General features: G+C 42.2%; 1 protein-coding gene across 1 annotated transcript in view; it reads right to left on the bottom strand.

Moving 5' to 3' along the window:
* Positions 1 to 12,580, bottom strand: part of GLT1D1 (glycosyltransferase 1 domain containing 1) — an 84,622-nt gene extending 72,042 nt beyond the window's left edge. Inside the window, exons 1-2 of the mRNA XM_050923536.1 lie at positions 12,326 to 12,580; positions 2,642 to 2,790 (exon numbers count right to left, since the gene is read on the bottom strand). Of these exons, the coding sequence (XP_050779493.1) occupies positions 2,642 to 2,790; positions 12,326 to 12,393 (217 nt within the window). The 5' untranslated portion in view covers positions 12,394 to 12,580. The remainder of the gene's footprint in view (positions 1 to 2,641; positions 2,791 to 12,325) is intronic.
* Positions 12,581 to 18,729: the final 6,149 nt, after the last annotated feature.

The following is an 18,729-nucleotide window of genomic DNA, read 5'->3' on the forward strand; positions in this document are numbered from 1 at the left end:
AAGTCTGCTATAGTTTCTCCCTAAAGAACTGAAGCTGCTCTGGATCAACCATTCTGCTTAATTCTGTCCCATGATACAATACTTGCTCAGATTATCCAGAAGCAGTTTCTGCAAGGAACAATGTTTGGTCACTATATGAAATGTACTTCAGGAGTCCCAAAATGTGCTGGTGCAACAATTGTAAGAGTGCTGGGAGTGCCAACATGTTATTTTATTGGGGCTGCTGTGAATGAATGAGGCCTTATCAACACTCAAGTTTTTAGTCAGAGGCATAGTTACATCAATGTACTGCACTGGTGTAAACTGGGACTTGCACCACTATAAGGGTAGGGTGTCAAAGTTTACACCAGGACAACTACATCTGCGTTTCTACATTGATGCTAAAGCTTTAATGTGAACATGGCCTAAGATTACTTAGAGGGGGAAAATTGTGATAAAAATGAGATTCCATTCTAATAGCATTTGTTTATTTGGAACCAGACAATTTTTAGTACATAGCAAGTTACCAAAAAACTAATCAACATAGCAGACTGAGGATATTATCCTCGATTCTTTAAGAATTACAAGAGCACTGAAAACAAGTGGTCACTTTTAAACTTCATTAAGCTACAAATAACAACCTGATTGCTGCTAATTACAACACACATGCTTTTAAATTCCAGATAAATGAGATTACACTTTGGCAGAACAAACAAGTCTCTAGCAACATTGGAAGAGAGGGATGCAGTTATCAGATCTGTCATCTAGGCTACTGATTTTGTGGGTTTCACATGGAATTGTGAAGTTCTATAGGTCAGGGTCGAGGAACCTTACCCAGCTGTCTATTGCCTGGTGTTTGTAGCTAGTCCTTTGGGGAAGAAGTCTTGTCATTTTGTCTCTAAAGCATAATTGTGCTTCATAACTGATAAGTCAAAATATTGCACATTTAAAGATGCTTTAAAGATGACTGCAAAGGGATGACGATGTAGTTCCACTCCCCTGCAAAAGGGCTTTTATTTTCTCCTTTTTTTCACCTTTGGATGGTAGTGGTGTCAATGATTCAGCAGATGGCACTCTTTCCTCTGAACATTAGACCGATGTACAAACATGGCTTGGGAGCAACATGCTTCTGAAGACACCATCTTTTGGAGGAGAGATAACTAAGGCCCTAACTATTAATCGTTGTTAATATTTTATTACAGAACCTCATCCTGCAGCCCTTTCTCATGTAAGTTATGGTTACAGGATCAGGATCAAAATATTCACATATGGCACTATGCTGGTAAATGTTTTTCAATTATGACAAGTTTTTATTATTATGAAAAATACAGGGAATAGATGTTACTGTTAACATGCCAATTACTAAATTTCTGAAACCAATTACTGCATCTCCTCCACATTCTGTTTCCCCCCTCCCTTCAAACACTCAGTAATCTCTTCTAGATTTGTCAGTTCAATCATCCTGGTAATCATATTACTGTACCTTTTTTTTTTTTTTTTTTTGTGGATTTCCATTTTATTTTTCAATATAATTCTGTTTGCTGTTGCAGCTGTTTCTAGGAACAGTGGGATTGTGATTTATTTAGATTAGTAAGATTTTCTCTAAGTACTTAGCATGAACTGAACTTGGCTTCCATCAAAATCAGTATTGGTGTAAAGTTAGGCCAAATATTGAGCACTTTTGAAAATCCAATCTAATGTTCACTCCTCTACCTAAAATAGCACGTAAAATCAATCTTAACCCCTTTCATCAACCTTTCCTGTAACCATTTTGTCTTGTCACAGAATAAAAATCACAATACACAGATTAACAGAGATTATTATTTATTTGTATTCCAGAGTTCCCAGTCTGAATAGGGTTCCATTGTCACAGACACTGTACAAATGCATACTAACAGTAATAAATTGAACTTTGAAACTCCTAGTACCAGAAAGATAGAGACTTTGGGGCCCTGAAAACTAATGTTATTTCCTGGTCTGTTGAAAGTAGTCCATTATCTACATTTGACCCAATGTATAGACTTGGATGATCTGAAAATGAGCTCAAGAATTGGACTGTATTTGCAATTTCAGCTGCTGACACTGTCTGTAATTCTGGAAGCCAGTGTTGCTAGCATGTCATTAATGGCAGACTAAAATTTTGTTCTACTTGGCCAGTTACAACAGAAGATTTTATTATTTGTCAGCTAACATGCTGTCTCCTGCAGTTTAGCTGGCATGACTGACAACTCAAAGTTATTTCATGTCTAGAAAACATGATTCATTTTTCAACAGAAAATCAAATTAGCCTCTCTCCTTTCTTCTGTTTGACCTCTGCTATACTTAGCCAAGCTATTATCATCCTCTGAAAGAGCACATTTGTTGAAAGTATCTTAATGTTACTGTAATGCTCTTATCTTACTGGAGTAAAAGTATTTAATTATAAAACACATTGTGTCCTTTAAAAGTACAGTTACTTAGTTCTCTCTGCTGTGGATCAAGTCTCCCACAGAGAAACATTTTCAATGTTTATTAACATTTGTTGAAATGGATAAACTGAATAACTACATTATATATGGGTTTATGCACATTTTCCATTTGTAGCTATTTGTATTCATTCCTGCTTTCTTTCAGTCTCTTTCTTTTAAGGGTTATTTTTACTGCTAAATTGAAAGAGGATTACCTTGCAGAAGTCTGCCTCCTTTATAAAGATGAATAGCCAAAGCTGCTTCAAACTTCTCTGCAGAGATTAGATTTGCTATTTCAGATGGGTTCTCGTAGCCAAAAGCATCCTTAAGACTGCATATGTGACCCACAGCTTCTAGATGATCCCTTCATCACAAAAACAATAGAACAAATGGAAGATGATGAATATTAATATGCTGCAGACTTGCCATTACGTTAAATAGCTTAATAAAAACATATTTTGCTTAAAAACTTTTATCCCCTATATTCACCTTCCTTATGCAACCTGGGTTGGAAAATACTGTCTCATGAAAGCCCCTTTCTGATATCTCTATGTCCTTCTGATTTTTATTCAACAGGGTGTGTGCTGCGAGCAATAGGATCTGCATCCCCTCACATGGCCAAACTTCCAAGGTACTGAGGCATCCCCTCACATGGCCCAATATTCCAAGGTACTGAGAACCATCAGCTCCCTTTGAAATCAATGAAAGTTGAAAACATTCAGCACACTGCAAGATCTGGCTCTATGAACCTGATCCAATGTCCTTCAAATCACTGGAAAGACTCCCTTTGATTGCTGTATGTGTTGGATCAGGCCCTCAGTGGACTGAATCCAGGGGGCTTTGTGAAAGAAAATATAAATGCATCCAGTTAATTAATCCTATTAACATAACTATCAAACCATCACCCCCCCAAAAAAAAGTGCAATGTAAAACTTTGTTCAGTGCAAAAGGATTTTAGGCTCAAGCAGAGGACTAAAAATTGTATTCCCCAGCCTCCTGCTAACACACTATTTGACCCTGGACTTCATTTCTCTTTGCTTCAGTTTACTCATCTGTAAAATGGGGTTAGTTCTCTATAATTGAGCCATTTATTAAAAAAATTATTTAACATGTTTTCATGAACATATCAAAAATTAACACAACTGAGATTTTAAAATATCAAGACAATATTATTTTTTATTGTTGGCTTTCAAGATGGTAATGATATACATTTTGCACAGCATAATCTAACAATATTCTTCATATTAAAGCCCTGATACAAAGACTGTTAAAGTCAATGGAAAAACATCCACTGATTAAAATGGGTTTTGGATCAGCAATCTACTTACTACCAGTGAGATTTTACATCCCCCTACTGAAACTGAGGTCAGTTGACGGTTGTGCCATTGTCATTGGCCAGTGCAGGAACATGCCTGTATTTTGACAGAAACTTGCATATTGTGTCAGCAAAATGTATATAAAATAACTTTAAATATGAAGTGTTTACATTTGCAGCATCATAAAAAGAACACTACATTTTTGTGGTCATTAGATATTGCTCCAGTTGGTTCATTTCTCATCCACATATTAATTATTCTGGCGTTAAAATCCGTGACTTCAATAGCTTCTTGAATATTATTCTTTTTCCTTTCTCGGTCGCTTCACAGCCTCTCAAAGAATGTAATTATCTGTCCTGGGGAAGTTAGGCATCAGTGCAGAAATTGCTGCTAAAAATGCTATAAAACGTCTTGAGGCTCTGGAAAGACTATTAGCACTATAACAGACAGAGCCTTATTGGCACAACATATGGTACTATATTTCTCCATTATATTGAATAGGAATTCATTTTACTTTGGATTTCACCATTTGAAATAAAACTAATAAATCAGAGTAAGCATTAATAAATAATAAAATACAGCCAAATTGTAAGGCCTTTATTCTCATTGTTGAGCAATTATTCACATGAGCAGTCTCATGTACTTCAGTTGGGATGTTTACCAATGTATGGGGTTTAAAATTTGGCCCTAATTAAATAATAATGAACCGCAAACCCCACAGCTGTAGAAATGCATTCTCTCAGGCAGGCAAGCAATCGGGGTGCTCATGCAAACATTTCACAAGTTCTCATGTGCTCATTAACTTGTCTAAAAGATTTTTTTTCCCTTCAGTATTCCAATTAGCATACATCACTATCATGTACAAGCAATATGTTTGCATGTTACAGTTAATTTGAAAATAACTCTCTAACACCACACTCCAAGGACTTCAGAATCCAAGAAACTCAGCTAGAAATTCTGAGCTGATGCAATCTTGTCTAACTACAGGAGGTGAACATATTTCTTTTTGTCTTCAATTACCACAGCTCCAAATCACGTCGCTATTTTTTATCATTTCAGAAATTATGATGCAAACAAACACTCCAAAGTAATTTGAGTCACTCATGAAACTGTTCCTGGGTGTTGCTCAATCGATGTTACTCTTTATATTTTGATCCCCTCTACATAACAAACTATCTGCTGAGGGACCCAGATGCAACATACTAAAGCCCTGACACTCATAGACTTTAAGGTCAGATGGTACCATTTCGATCACTCTAGCACAACGCAGGCCACAGAATCTCACCCACCCACTCCATAACAAACCCCTAACCTATGTCTGAGTTAGTGAAGAACTCAAATTATGGTTTAAAGACCTAAAGGTGCAGAGAATCCTCCAGCAAGTGACCCATGCCCCACGCTACAGAGGAAGGCAAAAAATCTCCAGGGCCTCGCCAATCTGCCCTGGAGGAAAATTCCTTCCCGATCCCAAATATGGCGATCAGCTAAACCCTGAGCATGTGGGCAAGACTCACCAGCCAGCACTCAGGAAAGAATTCTCTGTAGTAACTCAGATCCCATCCCATCACAGGCCATTGGGCATATTTACTGCTAATAATCAATTAATTGCCAAAATTAGGCTATCCTAACACTTTTCGATCCTTTGTGTATATGTGGGACTTTATGGTGTTACCACTGGTGTTTAGTGCAATTAAAAAAGCTTGCTCTGATCTATCCTATAGGGTTGCTATGTGCTCTGGTTCATCCCTTTTTCAAGGTAGCTGTCCCTTGAAATCTGTACAGGTGCTCAGTACACACTACCACCTGTCCAATTTTATTGGCTCAGGATCATCCTGGATGTCTTGGAGGTGGTTTTGTACCTCAGAGGTAGCAAGCCCATCTCTCAGGCAAGATAGAACCATGTTTTAATCACGTCAAGAAACTGTGACTGGTTCCCTTATACTTTAGTTTTTGTAGTGTAGAAGTAGGATTGATTTGACTTGCCTTTCCCATGAGTGCCGAGCAGTGTATGTGTCGTAAAGAGCAACGCTCAAACCAGATGAGAAAGGTGTCGAAAGGAGAGCTCTCTGCAGTTCTTGGCCCTGAACCAAGCTGATGGCTACCCAGATGACAAATTTCCCTACTCCAGCTCTAGTTGTTACATATGGGGACAGTGGGATCAATGGCAAAACCTGCCAACAGAGGTGAGCCTGACAGACGCAAATCAAAGCAGAACAATGGTGGTCTCAATGGTAAATGGAAGGGGAGACTTCCTTGCAGTGTTCTAAAAGATGGCTATTTATGAAGGACTCTCTTAAGGAAGCAGAGCTTTGAGTTGCCACTATTGAGGTCCTGGATATGTCTAGAGGTGGGATAAAAAGCTGGACTCACTCTGATACTTGACTCTATGACTGGTTGTTCAGGGGCACGTAAAAGATAATATACAATTTAGGAAGTTAAAATGAATACTTTGAAAATTCTTTACAATCCCTAATCCTGAAAACATTTATACACATACCACTGAGTTCAGTGTAACCACTCACTCTTATGCTTCGGGTTAAGCTGTCAATAACCTAGTCCCAGATTTGGACCTTAGCGTCCAAAATATGGGGGTTAGCATGAAAACCTCCAAGCTTAGTTACCAGCTTGGACCTGGTACTGCTGCCACCACCCAAAAAATTAGAGTGTTTTGGGGCACTCTGCTCCCCACAAAAACCTTTCTTGGGGACCCCAAGACCCAAATCCCTTGAGTCTCACAACAAAGGGAAATAAATCTTTTCCCTTCCCCCCTCCAGGTGCTCCTGGAGAGATACACAGAAGCAACCTCCGTGAATCTAAGCAGAGGGAGTCCACCCTCTCTAATTCCAGTCCTGGAAACAAAAGCACTTCCCTCTTCACCCAGAGGGAATACAAAGTCAGGCTAGTAAATCTAACACACACAGATCTCCACCTGACTTCTTCCTCCCACCAATTCCCTGGTGAGCTGCAGACTCAATTCCCTGGAGTCCCTCACTAAAGAAAAACTCCAACAGGTCTTAAAAGAAAGCTTTATATAAAAAAAAGAAAAATACATACAAATGGTCTCTCTGTATTAAGGTGACAAATACAGGGTCAATTGCTTAAAAGAAATATGAATAAACAGCCTTATTCTAAAAGAATACAATTTAAAGCACTCCAGCAACTATAGACATGTAAATACAAAAGAAAAAAACAATAACCCTTATTGTTTTTATGATCTCTGTACTCACAACTTGGAAACAGAAGATTAGAGAGCAGGAAATAGAAATCACTCCTCATAGCTGAGAGAGAGGCAGACAGAAGACAAAGAACTCAGACACAAACTTCCCTCCACCCAGAGTTGAAAAAATCCTGTTTCCTGATTGGTCCTCTGGTCAGGTGCTTCAGGTTACTTTTTTTCCAGGTGAAAGAGACATTAACCCTTAGCTATCTGTTTATGACATAAGCATATGCATAAATATCTGTGGGATCAGGGTGTTAAATAGGATTTATCTAAAGTATTAGAATTTGCAGAGTGCGATTTTCTTACTCCATGAAAGGCTTATTTTCGCTCAGGGAATGAAGAGTACAACTTCCTGTACACTTGAACACACACCACCACTTCAAGGAGGATGAGGCGAGGATACTTTGGAGACTATTTTACAAGGTTTTTATTTTGTTCTGTTTTGAAAGCTCACTGTCTGTGAAGTCACAGATGGCCCTGGATCGGGCCAAGGCATATATACACTACTGATATATTTTGTTTTCTCATCTGATAAAAATTGTGTATTTAAATTGTTTTGCCAATTCATAAACAAACACTTTTGGAATAAAAATAAATGCGTTCTCTGCTCTCTGAAAGCGAACACACGTGACAGTGTTGAACCTTGCAAGAAATACTGAATTTTGAGGTAGTGTTTTCTCTACTGTTTCCTTGTAGAATGTGGGTAAATTTCCAAAGGAACATCTGCATTACTGGCATTCTTTACTTCAGGCCAGATTTTGCCATCCTTACTTATGCTGAGTAGCACATTACTCCATGAACAGCCCAACTGAATTCAGTGCCAGAACATGTGGAGTAAAGTGCTTCTACATTGGAGTTTGGGTCTCAGAATCTGGCAGTTGGCTGTTTCATTGGAGAGAAAGTCAAATCAGAGGAATTGTGAATTGTCCACTACTCAGGCTGAAACAGATCATTTGTTATGGTCCAGTTGAATAATAACTTGGAGGCACAGCTTCAGTTGCATCACTTACAGACTCCAGAATTAAATAACCCAGTATTTAGAGAAACACTGTGAACTCTTGTTGGATTTTGTTCTCTGTCTGTGGGCTTCAATTACTTTCATTTTTTATCATCTAGTATTTTTGGTAATAAAATTTGGATGCTGGTTATTGAACATAGTGCTGGGCATCTGGGACTCCTGCATTCCAGCGTTGGCTCAGCCACTGATTTACTGTTTGGCTGTAAATAAATCCCTTCACTCTTGTATAGACCCAATTCTTCTCCTTTTAATTCTAAGGTGAACTTCAGGTACTCAGCACATTTCAAAATCAAGCTGTACGTCTCAGCTTCTTAATCTCTGGGAATAAGGAGAATACGCACCCACCACACTCACATAAGTGTTGTGAAAAGACAAAGCAAGAGAAGTCTTTAATGCTGTGGCATACTGTAGATCTATACTGTTTGTTAGTAATACTGCTGGTAATATAAAATTATATATATTTATATTGTTAGTAATACTGCTGGTAATATAAAATATAAAAGGTACAGTTCTTTTCTATGTGTGCCCTATTCACGCTTTAATGAAGGACTTACATAGGAAAGCAATTTTTGTCTAACATGGCTACAAAAACCCAGGTAATGTTTTATGATCCATTTCATACATTCTTTCCTACTCTTATTCATTACTCCTGGGGGAATTTTGCATCTGTGCACATGCACAGAATTTATGCCTCCTGCAGATTTTTTTGCTTTCCCCCAGAAAAATGACTTTCTGATGGGGAAGCCATGGGAAGCCCCAAGAGCAGTTACATGCATGCCCCTCCAGCAGTATGTTTCAGGTGCCCAGGGCAGCCGGCAGAGAAGTAAATCACTGTGGGGCAGGGGGCAGAACTGGGGAAGACCCAGCTTGTGGCTCCTACCCTGCGCAGGACTCAGCTGCTAGTCCCTGCTGGGCTAGGGAGGATGGGACTTCCTCTTCCTCTGCATGGCATCTGGGGATGGGTCAGACCAACCCCCAGATTTCTCCCCAGCTGCAGGAAGCTCTGCAAATTCCTTCCCTCTCCTATTGCCGCACACCCACTTTCTGCACCCATTGCTCCTAAGCTGCAGGAGGAGGGATCCCTGACAGGGAGCTGCTCCCCCATCCCCCATGAATCCAGAACCCCTCATACCTAGACCCTCCTGCTGAGCTCCACTCCCCCTGCACCTGGACCACCCCACTGAGCCAACTGCACCCAGATCCCCACCCCACTGAGCCCCAACCAGCTGCACCTGGATCCCCACCCCACTGAGCCCTATTCCCCCAGCATCTGGACCACCACATCCAGACATCCCTCCACTGAGCTCTGTTCCCTCACACCCAGACCCCTGCCGAGCCTCAACTACCTTCACCTGGACCCCTTGCAAAGTCCCATTACAGTTGCACCCACAACTCCCCCTCCCCCCAACAATCACTTGTGCATCCAGATCCTCCCCCACACACTTGGATCCCCCCACACTAAGACCCTTCACACTTGGATCCTGCCTGCCTGCACCTGGCACAGAGGGCAGGCCAGTCCTGGCATTGTGTCAGGGTTGGGTGCAGCCTCACTGCGGAATCCATGTCTGGGCAGGGAGCTGCAAAATGATCTCCCACCTCTGTGCAGCCAGGGGCCTGTGTTCCCCAGTGTCGTGCTGGAGCCTTCAAATTTATTTGACAAATAACATTTGCAGAATTTTTATTTTTTTGGTGCAGAACGTCCTCAGGAGTATATTGATTGCTGCTTCTGGTTTGTCCCGGCTAGCAATCTGAAAAAGGCAACACCGACAGCCCCACTCGATTCCAGAGTTCATGGTACTTCATGCCCTGCAAGTTTGTTTTGTGGTTCCAAACTGATTGGGATTCCAAGGTTTCCTGTGAGTTAAAATAATCCGTGGTTCTTACATGCTGTAGCTTGCAACACCTGTGTTGTGTTTTGCACTATATCCACTCCTCTTCTTCGCTCCCCACCTTCAAAAAAACCCACTTTATTTTATATTCTCATTTTGAATGGGGTTGTACTGTACAATAAGTTATGGGGATAGAGTGACTGCTGTCCAGGAACTTCTTTTTCTGTGTTTGTACAGTACCTAACACAACCGGGTCCTGGTCCATGATTAGGGCTCTTAGGTGTTACAGTGATAACAACGCCCCTTTTTTAAATACATTTCATACTACTACATTGATTCTCTTCCACAAAGCCTCGGTCAGCAGGCTGGTTTCCAAAGCCATTGCTGAGTGTAGAGGGCCTAATCTTAAACCTACTGAAGTCAATGAAATAATTTCTACTTCAGCTGGTATTTGGATCAGGTCTGTATGCCTGAGCCTCAGAGGTAGTGACCAACCACAATTCCCAGTAAAGTCTATGGAAGCTGTAGGTATTTAAATTACAACTTTGAGAGGCTTTCACTGTGAAACCAAATCTGTCCTCATATAACCTTTTTTGGTTTGAAACTGCCTTATCAGTGAACTTTGTTCCTCTCCCTTACAAGAACGAGGCACCTTTATTTGCACACTATTCTTGTGAGGGTAATGAACTGTAAGGATGGCCAGCAGTTTACAATTACTCCTGTACACCTTCAACCATTCACTTCATTCATTCATACTTATTTAATCAACATCAATTTTTCTTTAATTTCTCTCTGCTTTGGACATCTCTTTCCAAACAGCAGGAGTGGAGGGAATTAACGGATGATTCGTGTTGGCTTGAAATGAGTACACCCCAACAGATTCATAGATTCTAGGACTGGAAGGGATCTCGAGATCCATTGTGAAGTGGGACTTTGCCCCTCACAATGCAGTTTTGAATTACTTTGCTTCTAGAGCCCGAAGTCAGTAGTTTTCTCTCTAGAAGTAGAGCTGAACCCAATGAAGTTTCACTCTGCTTGTCAACAGGTTCAGCTGTGTAAGTCCTTTTGGAATGCAGCACTCATCACTTGTTGGGACTGTAAATGTTGGAATGTGAGGCCTCAGGAGTGGAGGATGAATGGGAAACACCTGCCTTCTGCAGGTTTCAGAGGGGTAAGTCATGTTAGTCTGTATCAACAAAAACAATGAAGAGTCCAAACATGAAACGTCACTAGTTTTATGCTTTTAATCATAATGCGCTTTTCTCACACATTTTATAGAAAAGTAAAACTACAAGGTAAACAGTAGCATCAGCAATACTGCAATAATACTGCGTATTTGTACAGTGCCATTAATCCAAAGATTTCAAAGTACTTTATATTTATTAATGAAGCTTCACACTGCTTATACGAAGTATGTACTAGGACTTGTCTACATGGGGAAACTGACCAGAATAGTTATTGCACTTTAAATTCACATCCTATCTTATCTTGGGTAAGTTCTTTGTGTACACAAGCCCTTAGCAATCTGATTTTACAAGTGGATAAACAGAGGCATACAGGGTGGTTACCTGACATCACACAATGTAGAAGAGCAAGGGAAAATATGTAAGAATCCTGATTCCCAGTTCCCTGCTCAGACACAGATAAAAATATTCCTTTTCTGGAGAGGTAACTTTTTAGAAGCTCTGTGTAGCACCCACCGTCTTAACCTGACATGCCTCAAGTCTCCCTGATTTAGAGGTTGCGATGTTTCTTTTGTGACTTATCTTGAGGTTGTGTTTATAGTCTCAACCTCTCTGAATGAAGGAATTTTTCAGGGCCTGAAAGAAGCCCTGATAGGAAAATACATTATGCTGCACCCAGTCTTCACATGGCTGTCCCTATGGAAGTGGACTGGACAGGGGGTGGGGGGAGGAGGGAAGGTTTACACATAAAGGAATTCACCCACTTCTTTTGGAATGGGAGAGAGAAAGAAAGAGAGAGAGACAGGCAGCGTGTTCTCTTGCCCATGTGGATAAAAGGGAGGCCAGGCACAAGGGAGATGACAGCTCCCCCTTGCCCTGGTGGGGAGGCAGGGACAACACGGGGAGGGGTATCCCCTTTGTCTCTGTGGATGAGGAAACAGGCATAGGGTGCCCCCATTTTTCTTATGCAAGGGGAAAAGGCAGACATAGGAAAATCCTCCTTAAGAATGGAGAAGGCAAATCCCAGGGCGTCCCCCCTTATCCCCATGAACATGGGGAAGAGAAGAAAGGCGGGTCCAAGGGAGCCCCCGGCTCCTGGGATCGGGGGAGGGAGCAGCAGAGAGAGGCACCAGGGGAGCCCCCGGCCCCCGTGAACCGGGGAGGGAGCAGCGGAGAGAGGCAGGTCCAAGGGAGCCCCCGGCTCCTGTGATCGGGGGAGGGAGCAGCAGAGAGAGGCAGATGCAGGGGAGCCCTTGGCCCCCGTGAACCGGGGAGGGAGCCGCGGAGAGAGGCAGGCGCGGAGCAGCCCCCGTGAACAGAGCCGGCACTTACTGTATCCTGCCCGCGGTGGTAGCGTTCCCCGTCTGGGCTCGGAGACAGGCCAACAGGAGCAGCCTCATCGCGGCGCGGCGCGTGCCACCGGGCCCGGCGGCGGCTACGGGCAGCTCCCAAGCAGGGCCAGGGCAGGGAGCCACTTTGGGGCCGCTCCCATCGCTCCGCAGCCGGCACCCGAGGCCACGTTACCGGCCGGCGGCGGCGGCCGCGGCTGCAGCTGTCTGCGGTCCGGCCCCACAACGGCACCCCGGCCGCAGGAGCCCGGAGTTAGAGTTCCGCCTCCCCCGGGGCGGGACGGAGAGACCCTCCCGCCTGCTCCTTGCGGAGGGCGGGGAGGCGGCCAACAGACACTCCCAGTCCCTCGCCACCTACCACTAGCCAGTGACAAATGCACACAGGGGCTCCAGCCCTAAGTGTGGGGCCAAGCCCGATTCTGAGTGGATCGGGCCCACCCAGGAGCCAGAGAGACCTGAGGGGGGTGACTCGTCTTTAAACTCCCCAACACTGATCTAGCCTGTCAGGCCAGTAAAGTCCGAGAGAGAGAGAGACACTCCCCCCACCCCTGCAGATTCAGGTCTCACAAAGCCAGAGTGTTGCTTCACTTGCACCACTTTTACACTGGTGACTTGAGTTGAGTTACTCCTGATTGACACCACTCAAAGGCCCTGTCCACACTAGAAAGTTGTACCTCTTTAACTATGCCAGCATAGTCAAAGTGATATAACCTGCCCTAGTTTGGACCCAGCTATATTAGTATAAAGGGGTGGGGGCTGTTATACACATCGGAAGTATATATCAGTATAAGTACACCACACTAGGAAGGCTTTGCAGGTATGATATATGGGCATACCATATTGGCAGAGTACTCCTTATATGGGTCCAGTATATAATGGCAAAAGTGGCATAGCTTATTCCAGTCCCCCTTGCGTGATACTGTGTTTACACTAAGGAATTTTGCTAGCACAGCTATGTTGGTCACAACTCAAACCTCTTCACGCCCCTGACCAACATACATATGCCAGCAAAAGTTTGCAATATAGACTTGACCTAAGTTACCTTTATACTGATATAACTGCCAGGGCTTTTACTGGTATAATTATGTTGGTTGTAAAAAAAAATCACACCCCTTACCTGATCTACCAGTAAAGTTTTTATGGCCTTAGTGAGATTAGAATTAGAACCTGAGAGAGAAACATATGCTTTCTTCCTCACACATGCACATAGCTGACAGACACACACCCATCCTTACTGCATACACATTACTGAGCCAAAACTTTCCCAATATTACAAGCATTCAGATCTGGGATTTTTATTTAAGCCTAGCACAAATTAGCATATGCATATCCACGCTAACTGTGTATGCCCACATGCATGCACTTAAACAGAGCTGCCCAATGTGAATTAGAGAGATTAAAGATTGATGCATGCATCTGACGAAGTGAGTATTCACCCAGGAAAGCTCATGCTCCAATACGTCTGTTAGTCTACAAGGTGCCACAGAACTCTTTGCTGCTTTTACAGATCCAGACTAACACGGCTACCCCTCTGACATTAAAGATTGAGGCTCCCTACAAATGAATGAGATGTGGCAAATCAACACATATTAACAAAGAAATGGCACATTAGGAATATTTCATCAAACCAAAGGGTGATTTATAAAGGCTACATGTTTTCCTTTTTTCCCCATTGTTCTGTTTTGCATGTGCAAAGAAACCAATCATCTGTCAAACAGCCCACAAAAATACATATCTTACTGTGCTCTGTAATAATATTTCTGCTGTATGTGTTTGCATTTTTTGATATAGTAATTGGATGTGAATGTGTTATCCATCAAGATGAAAACCAAATGAAAAAATTAGTAGATCCAAATTTTCTCAACATTAGGCGCATTCAGATCTGGGATTTTGGTTTGAGCCATCACAAGTATAAAAACTGCACCTTTCTTTCAGAAATATTTTCCACAGAATACATTTTTGAGCCCTAGGGGAGGACTTAGGATTTGTCTTCACTACTGCACTGCAGTGGCACATATGTCTGGTGAAGACACACTACATCGCACTCTCCCACTGACGTAATTACTCCACCTCAATAAGAGGCGGAAGCTGTGTCAGCAGGAGAGTCTCTCCCGCGGACATAGTATGGAGTAGATACTGCTTTAAGTTGATGTAACTTACGTCGCTCAGAGGGGTGGTTTTTTCATACCCCTGAATGATGTCAATTACATTGACATAAGCAGAAGCGTAAACAAGCCCTTAGAAATCCTGGCCAGAATTATTATACCTCTCAAGAACTAAGGCTTAGTAAGCCCTTCTTATGGAGAAGTTTTATCTGGTTTAAATCAGAATATTCATCTTGAACAAATTTGTCATACATGGAGGAAAAGTAAATTCCTTGTTTCTTAGAATGTAGAAATCCTCACACAGGGGAAACAGAGTCCCAATCAGAGAGATGGAATCTTGAACACTTTCAAAATGTAGTGTTCCTGAATAGATCATAAAATAGCCTGCCTGGACCCTAGATTTTCAAGAATTAAAATTTCCAGGGTGATGAAGACTAATCAATGGAGTATATTCAGGGAAGTTGAAATCATTTTGTACAGGTGTGCCTGTGCTTTGCAAGGTTGAGAGAGGCGGGGTGTGTGTGTGTGTGTGTGTGTGTGTGTGTGTGTGTGTGTGTGTGTGTGTGTGTGTGTGTGTGTGTGTGTGTGACCGAGGTCCCAGTGGGGGCCAACTGTGGTCACTCAATTAGGGTACACTGAGCTACTTTAAGCACATCACTTTTACCTGGGTCAGGCTTACTTTTAAAAATTTCACTAGCCAACAATCCATCACTCACCAAGACTATACCCTAGGGGTCGGCAACCTTTCAGAAGTGGTGTGCCAAGTCTTCATTTACTGACTCTGATTTAAGGTTTCGCGTACCAGTAATACATTTTAACATTTTTAGAAGGTCTCTTTCTATCTATAAGTCTATAATATATAACTAAACTATTGTTGTATGTAAAGTAAATAAGATTTTTAAAATGTTTAAGAAGCTTCATTTAAAATTAAATTAAAATGCAGAGGTCCCCAGACCGGTGGCCAGGACCGGGCAGTGTGAATGTCACTGGAAATGAGATTGTGTCCTGCCTTTGGCACGTGTGCCATAGGTTGCCTACCCCTGCTATACCTTTTCCTTCCTCAGTTAGGGCTTTAACCTGTCCATCAGGTTTAATCTGCTCTACAGAAACATTTCACTGAGCCTTATCTAATGCCAGATTCACTTCTGAAATACCAGACAGACACTCGGAAGTTTCTTCCATATATGCACTGCCTTTTTGTACAGATAAACAGCTATCTTTCTCAGACAAACATTTGGAGAAACCCTCCATAGGTAAATCCTTGCCCCCAATAGATACAGGTTTACGATTATTTCTTTCCTATGACTGGTTTATGTTATCAACTTGACTGAACAAAGCCTTAATACCATCCCCAATCAAAAGATCCTTAGGCAATAACTTCCTTACACCAGCTATAACTTCATGTTTAACACCATTCCATTCACGATGGATTCTGGCTAAAGGCACACTTACAGTAAACTCATAGAGGATTGTAATATTCACACTCTGCTCTGGTAAGTAATCTTCCTCTTTGACAAAATCTGCTTTAACAAGAGTGACATTAGAAGCTCTAATTTGCCCTAAACAGCTTTTATCATTGACTTTTACATTCTCTGTACAAATTATGAAGTTATTTTTACCTCAGCGCACAGTAAAAGCATTTTCATAAAAGGTGTCAGTGTTGGGGTATATTTGGTTACCCTCTTTCTGGTCATAGCAAAACTGGTTACACACAGGTTTCAGAGTAGCAGCCGTGTTAATCTGTATCCGCAAAAAGAACAGGAGTACTTGTGGCACCTTAGAGACTAACACATTTATTTGAGCATAAACTTTCATGGGCTACAGCCCACTGATCAGATGCATAGAATGGAACATATAGTAAGAAGATATATATATACACACAGAGAGAACATGAAAAAGTGGAAGTAGCCCTACCAACTGTAAGAGGCTAATTAATTAAGATGAGCTATTATCAGCAGGAGAAAAAAATGTTTGTAGTGATAATCAAGATGGTCCATTTTAGACAGTTGACAAGAAGGTGTGAGGATACTTACACACAGACAACAGCTTAGAGTCAAACAACATACCAACATTGTTACAGACTGGATAGATTCTATCCCCATCTTTGTTGTTGAGAGGAGCTCGCTTTCCAGGATGATACAGTTCCTGTTGTTCCTTTATTCTTTTGATTTGGAGCTTAAGTCTGTCCACTTTTGCCTTAGCTACCGGTGGCTCCAGGCACCAGCGCTCCAAGCACGTGCCTGAGGCGGCAAGCCACTGGGGACGCCCTGCCAGTCCCTGCGAGGGCGGCAGTCAAGCAGCCTTCAGTGGCGTGCCTGCAGGAGGTTCGCAGGTCCCGTGGATTCGGCGGCAGGTATGCCGAAGCCGCGGGACCAGCAGACCTCCTGCAGGCGTGCTGCCGAAGGTAGCCTGCCTGCTGTGCTTGGGACGGCAAAAAAGCTAGATCCGCCCTTGGCCTTAGCTTCTAATTCCTGGAATCGAATATATGCCATTTTTCGTTCAGGTTCAAAACACAGGCGTTCTCATTTCATATTAGCTAGTTTTTGCTTTTCCTGCAATCGAAGATATGCCACTCTTTGTTCATGTTCAAACTGCTGCTGGTTTCCTACTGCAAGCATTTTTGCTAGGTCTGCTTCCTTATGACTGGCAGTTAACAGATATTTCAGTTCCTGCTCTGGGGCCTTTTTCTTTTTCTCTGTGAGCACAATTCTTCCAGGCTTTTTCTGTCAGGATCTTGATCTACATTAAAAGATTTGGATTCCCCATCAGGCCCAGATTAAAGAATTTTAGGACTCTGTGCACTATTGCAATCCCAAACTCCCTCCCAGGGCTTGCACCCCCTCCTACACCCCAACACCCTGCCCCAGGCAAAGCCCAGAGCCCTCTCCCACATTGCAACCTCCAGCTGGAGCCCAGAGCCCAGCCCTCTCTCCCACATCACAACCTCTTGCCCCAGCCCTGAGCCTTCTCCTGCACCCAAATTCCCTCCCAGAGTCCACCCCCGCTGCCCCAGCCTGGTGAAAGTGAGTGAGAGTGGGGGAGAGCGAGTGATGGAGGGAGGGGGATGGAGTGAACATGGCAGGGCCTCAGATGGGGCAGGGCAAGGGTGGTTGAGTTTGTGTGATTAGACAGTTGGAAACCCTACTCCTAATTCAAAAGTAAGTAAGTAAGCAAGGGAGGGAAAACAATTCTCCATCCATTAATCTGGTGTTGATTAAACTTTCCTGGAAAGACTTCATAGCTTTTTCAGACAGGTCTCCCCTGCTTTGAAACACTCACACCTACTTCCTTCATAAAATGTTGACTTTCCATGGAAAAGCCATTATTCTTATGCAACACCAATTGGTATACATTCATCTTGGGTTTATCCTCATGCAGGAGTTTTAAATGTATTGTAGCTAAAAATGTTGTTATTTGGAGAAAAATGATAAATTTCTCTGGTGAAGCCACTTTTATTTCATAAAGAGTAAGTTCAGTAGATACAGCTGCTTTTGAATTTCAGTGCGACTGTCATAACTATTTCTTTCTCAGTACTGAAAAGACAATAACATTTTTATAATGTGCATCTCTAATATTAAATATGACTATTTCAGTGTTGCAAGATGTTTTTAACAGTTGGTGGATGGGCCAATATAAAACGTCACCTCACTGTTGCTAAGATAATTTGTGCAGGGACTGGAATGTGATGTCTTTGTATATTAAAAGCAGCAAAGAGTCCTGTGGCACCTTATAGACTAACAGACGTTTTGGAGCATGAGCTTTCGTGGATGAATACCCACTTCGACGGATGCATGTATTCACCCACGAAAGTTCATGCTCCAAAACATCTGTTAGTCTATAAGGTGCCACAGGACTCTGCTGCTTTTACAGATCCAGATTAACACGGCTACCCCTCTGATACTTGTGTATAAAGTATGCCCTAATGCAAAGTAACGTTATCTACTTGGTAGTCTCTGGCCACTGCCATTAGAAACCTTAGATGATGTAATCACACTAGTTGCATCTAGGTGCCTAGTACACAAAATTAGGTAAGTCATATAAACCTAAAATTTTGATCAGCTCCTGTTAAATTATTGGTAACTTTCCAACAATAATTTACAGACATAAGATCCTTCATCTACATTTGGCTGTATGAACTTTGCTGCGCTTTGTCATTAAGTTTAAACATTAAGTTGAGCAAATATATTTCATGAATCACTTCCACGGGGTCAGTATGTTATTTACAAAAGCCATTCTTTAAAGATAAGTGCATTTTTTACTGGGACCAGCTGTTTAATTAACA

The sequence above is a fragment of the Gopherus flavomarginatus genome, chromosome 15 (assembly GCF_025201925.1).
Source record: "Gopherus flavomarginatus isolate rGopFla2 chromosome 15, rGopFla2.mat.asm, whole genome shotgun sequence".
NCBI lineage: Eukaryota > Metazoa > Chordata > Testudines > Testudinidae > Gopherus > Gopherus flavomarginatus.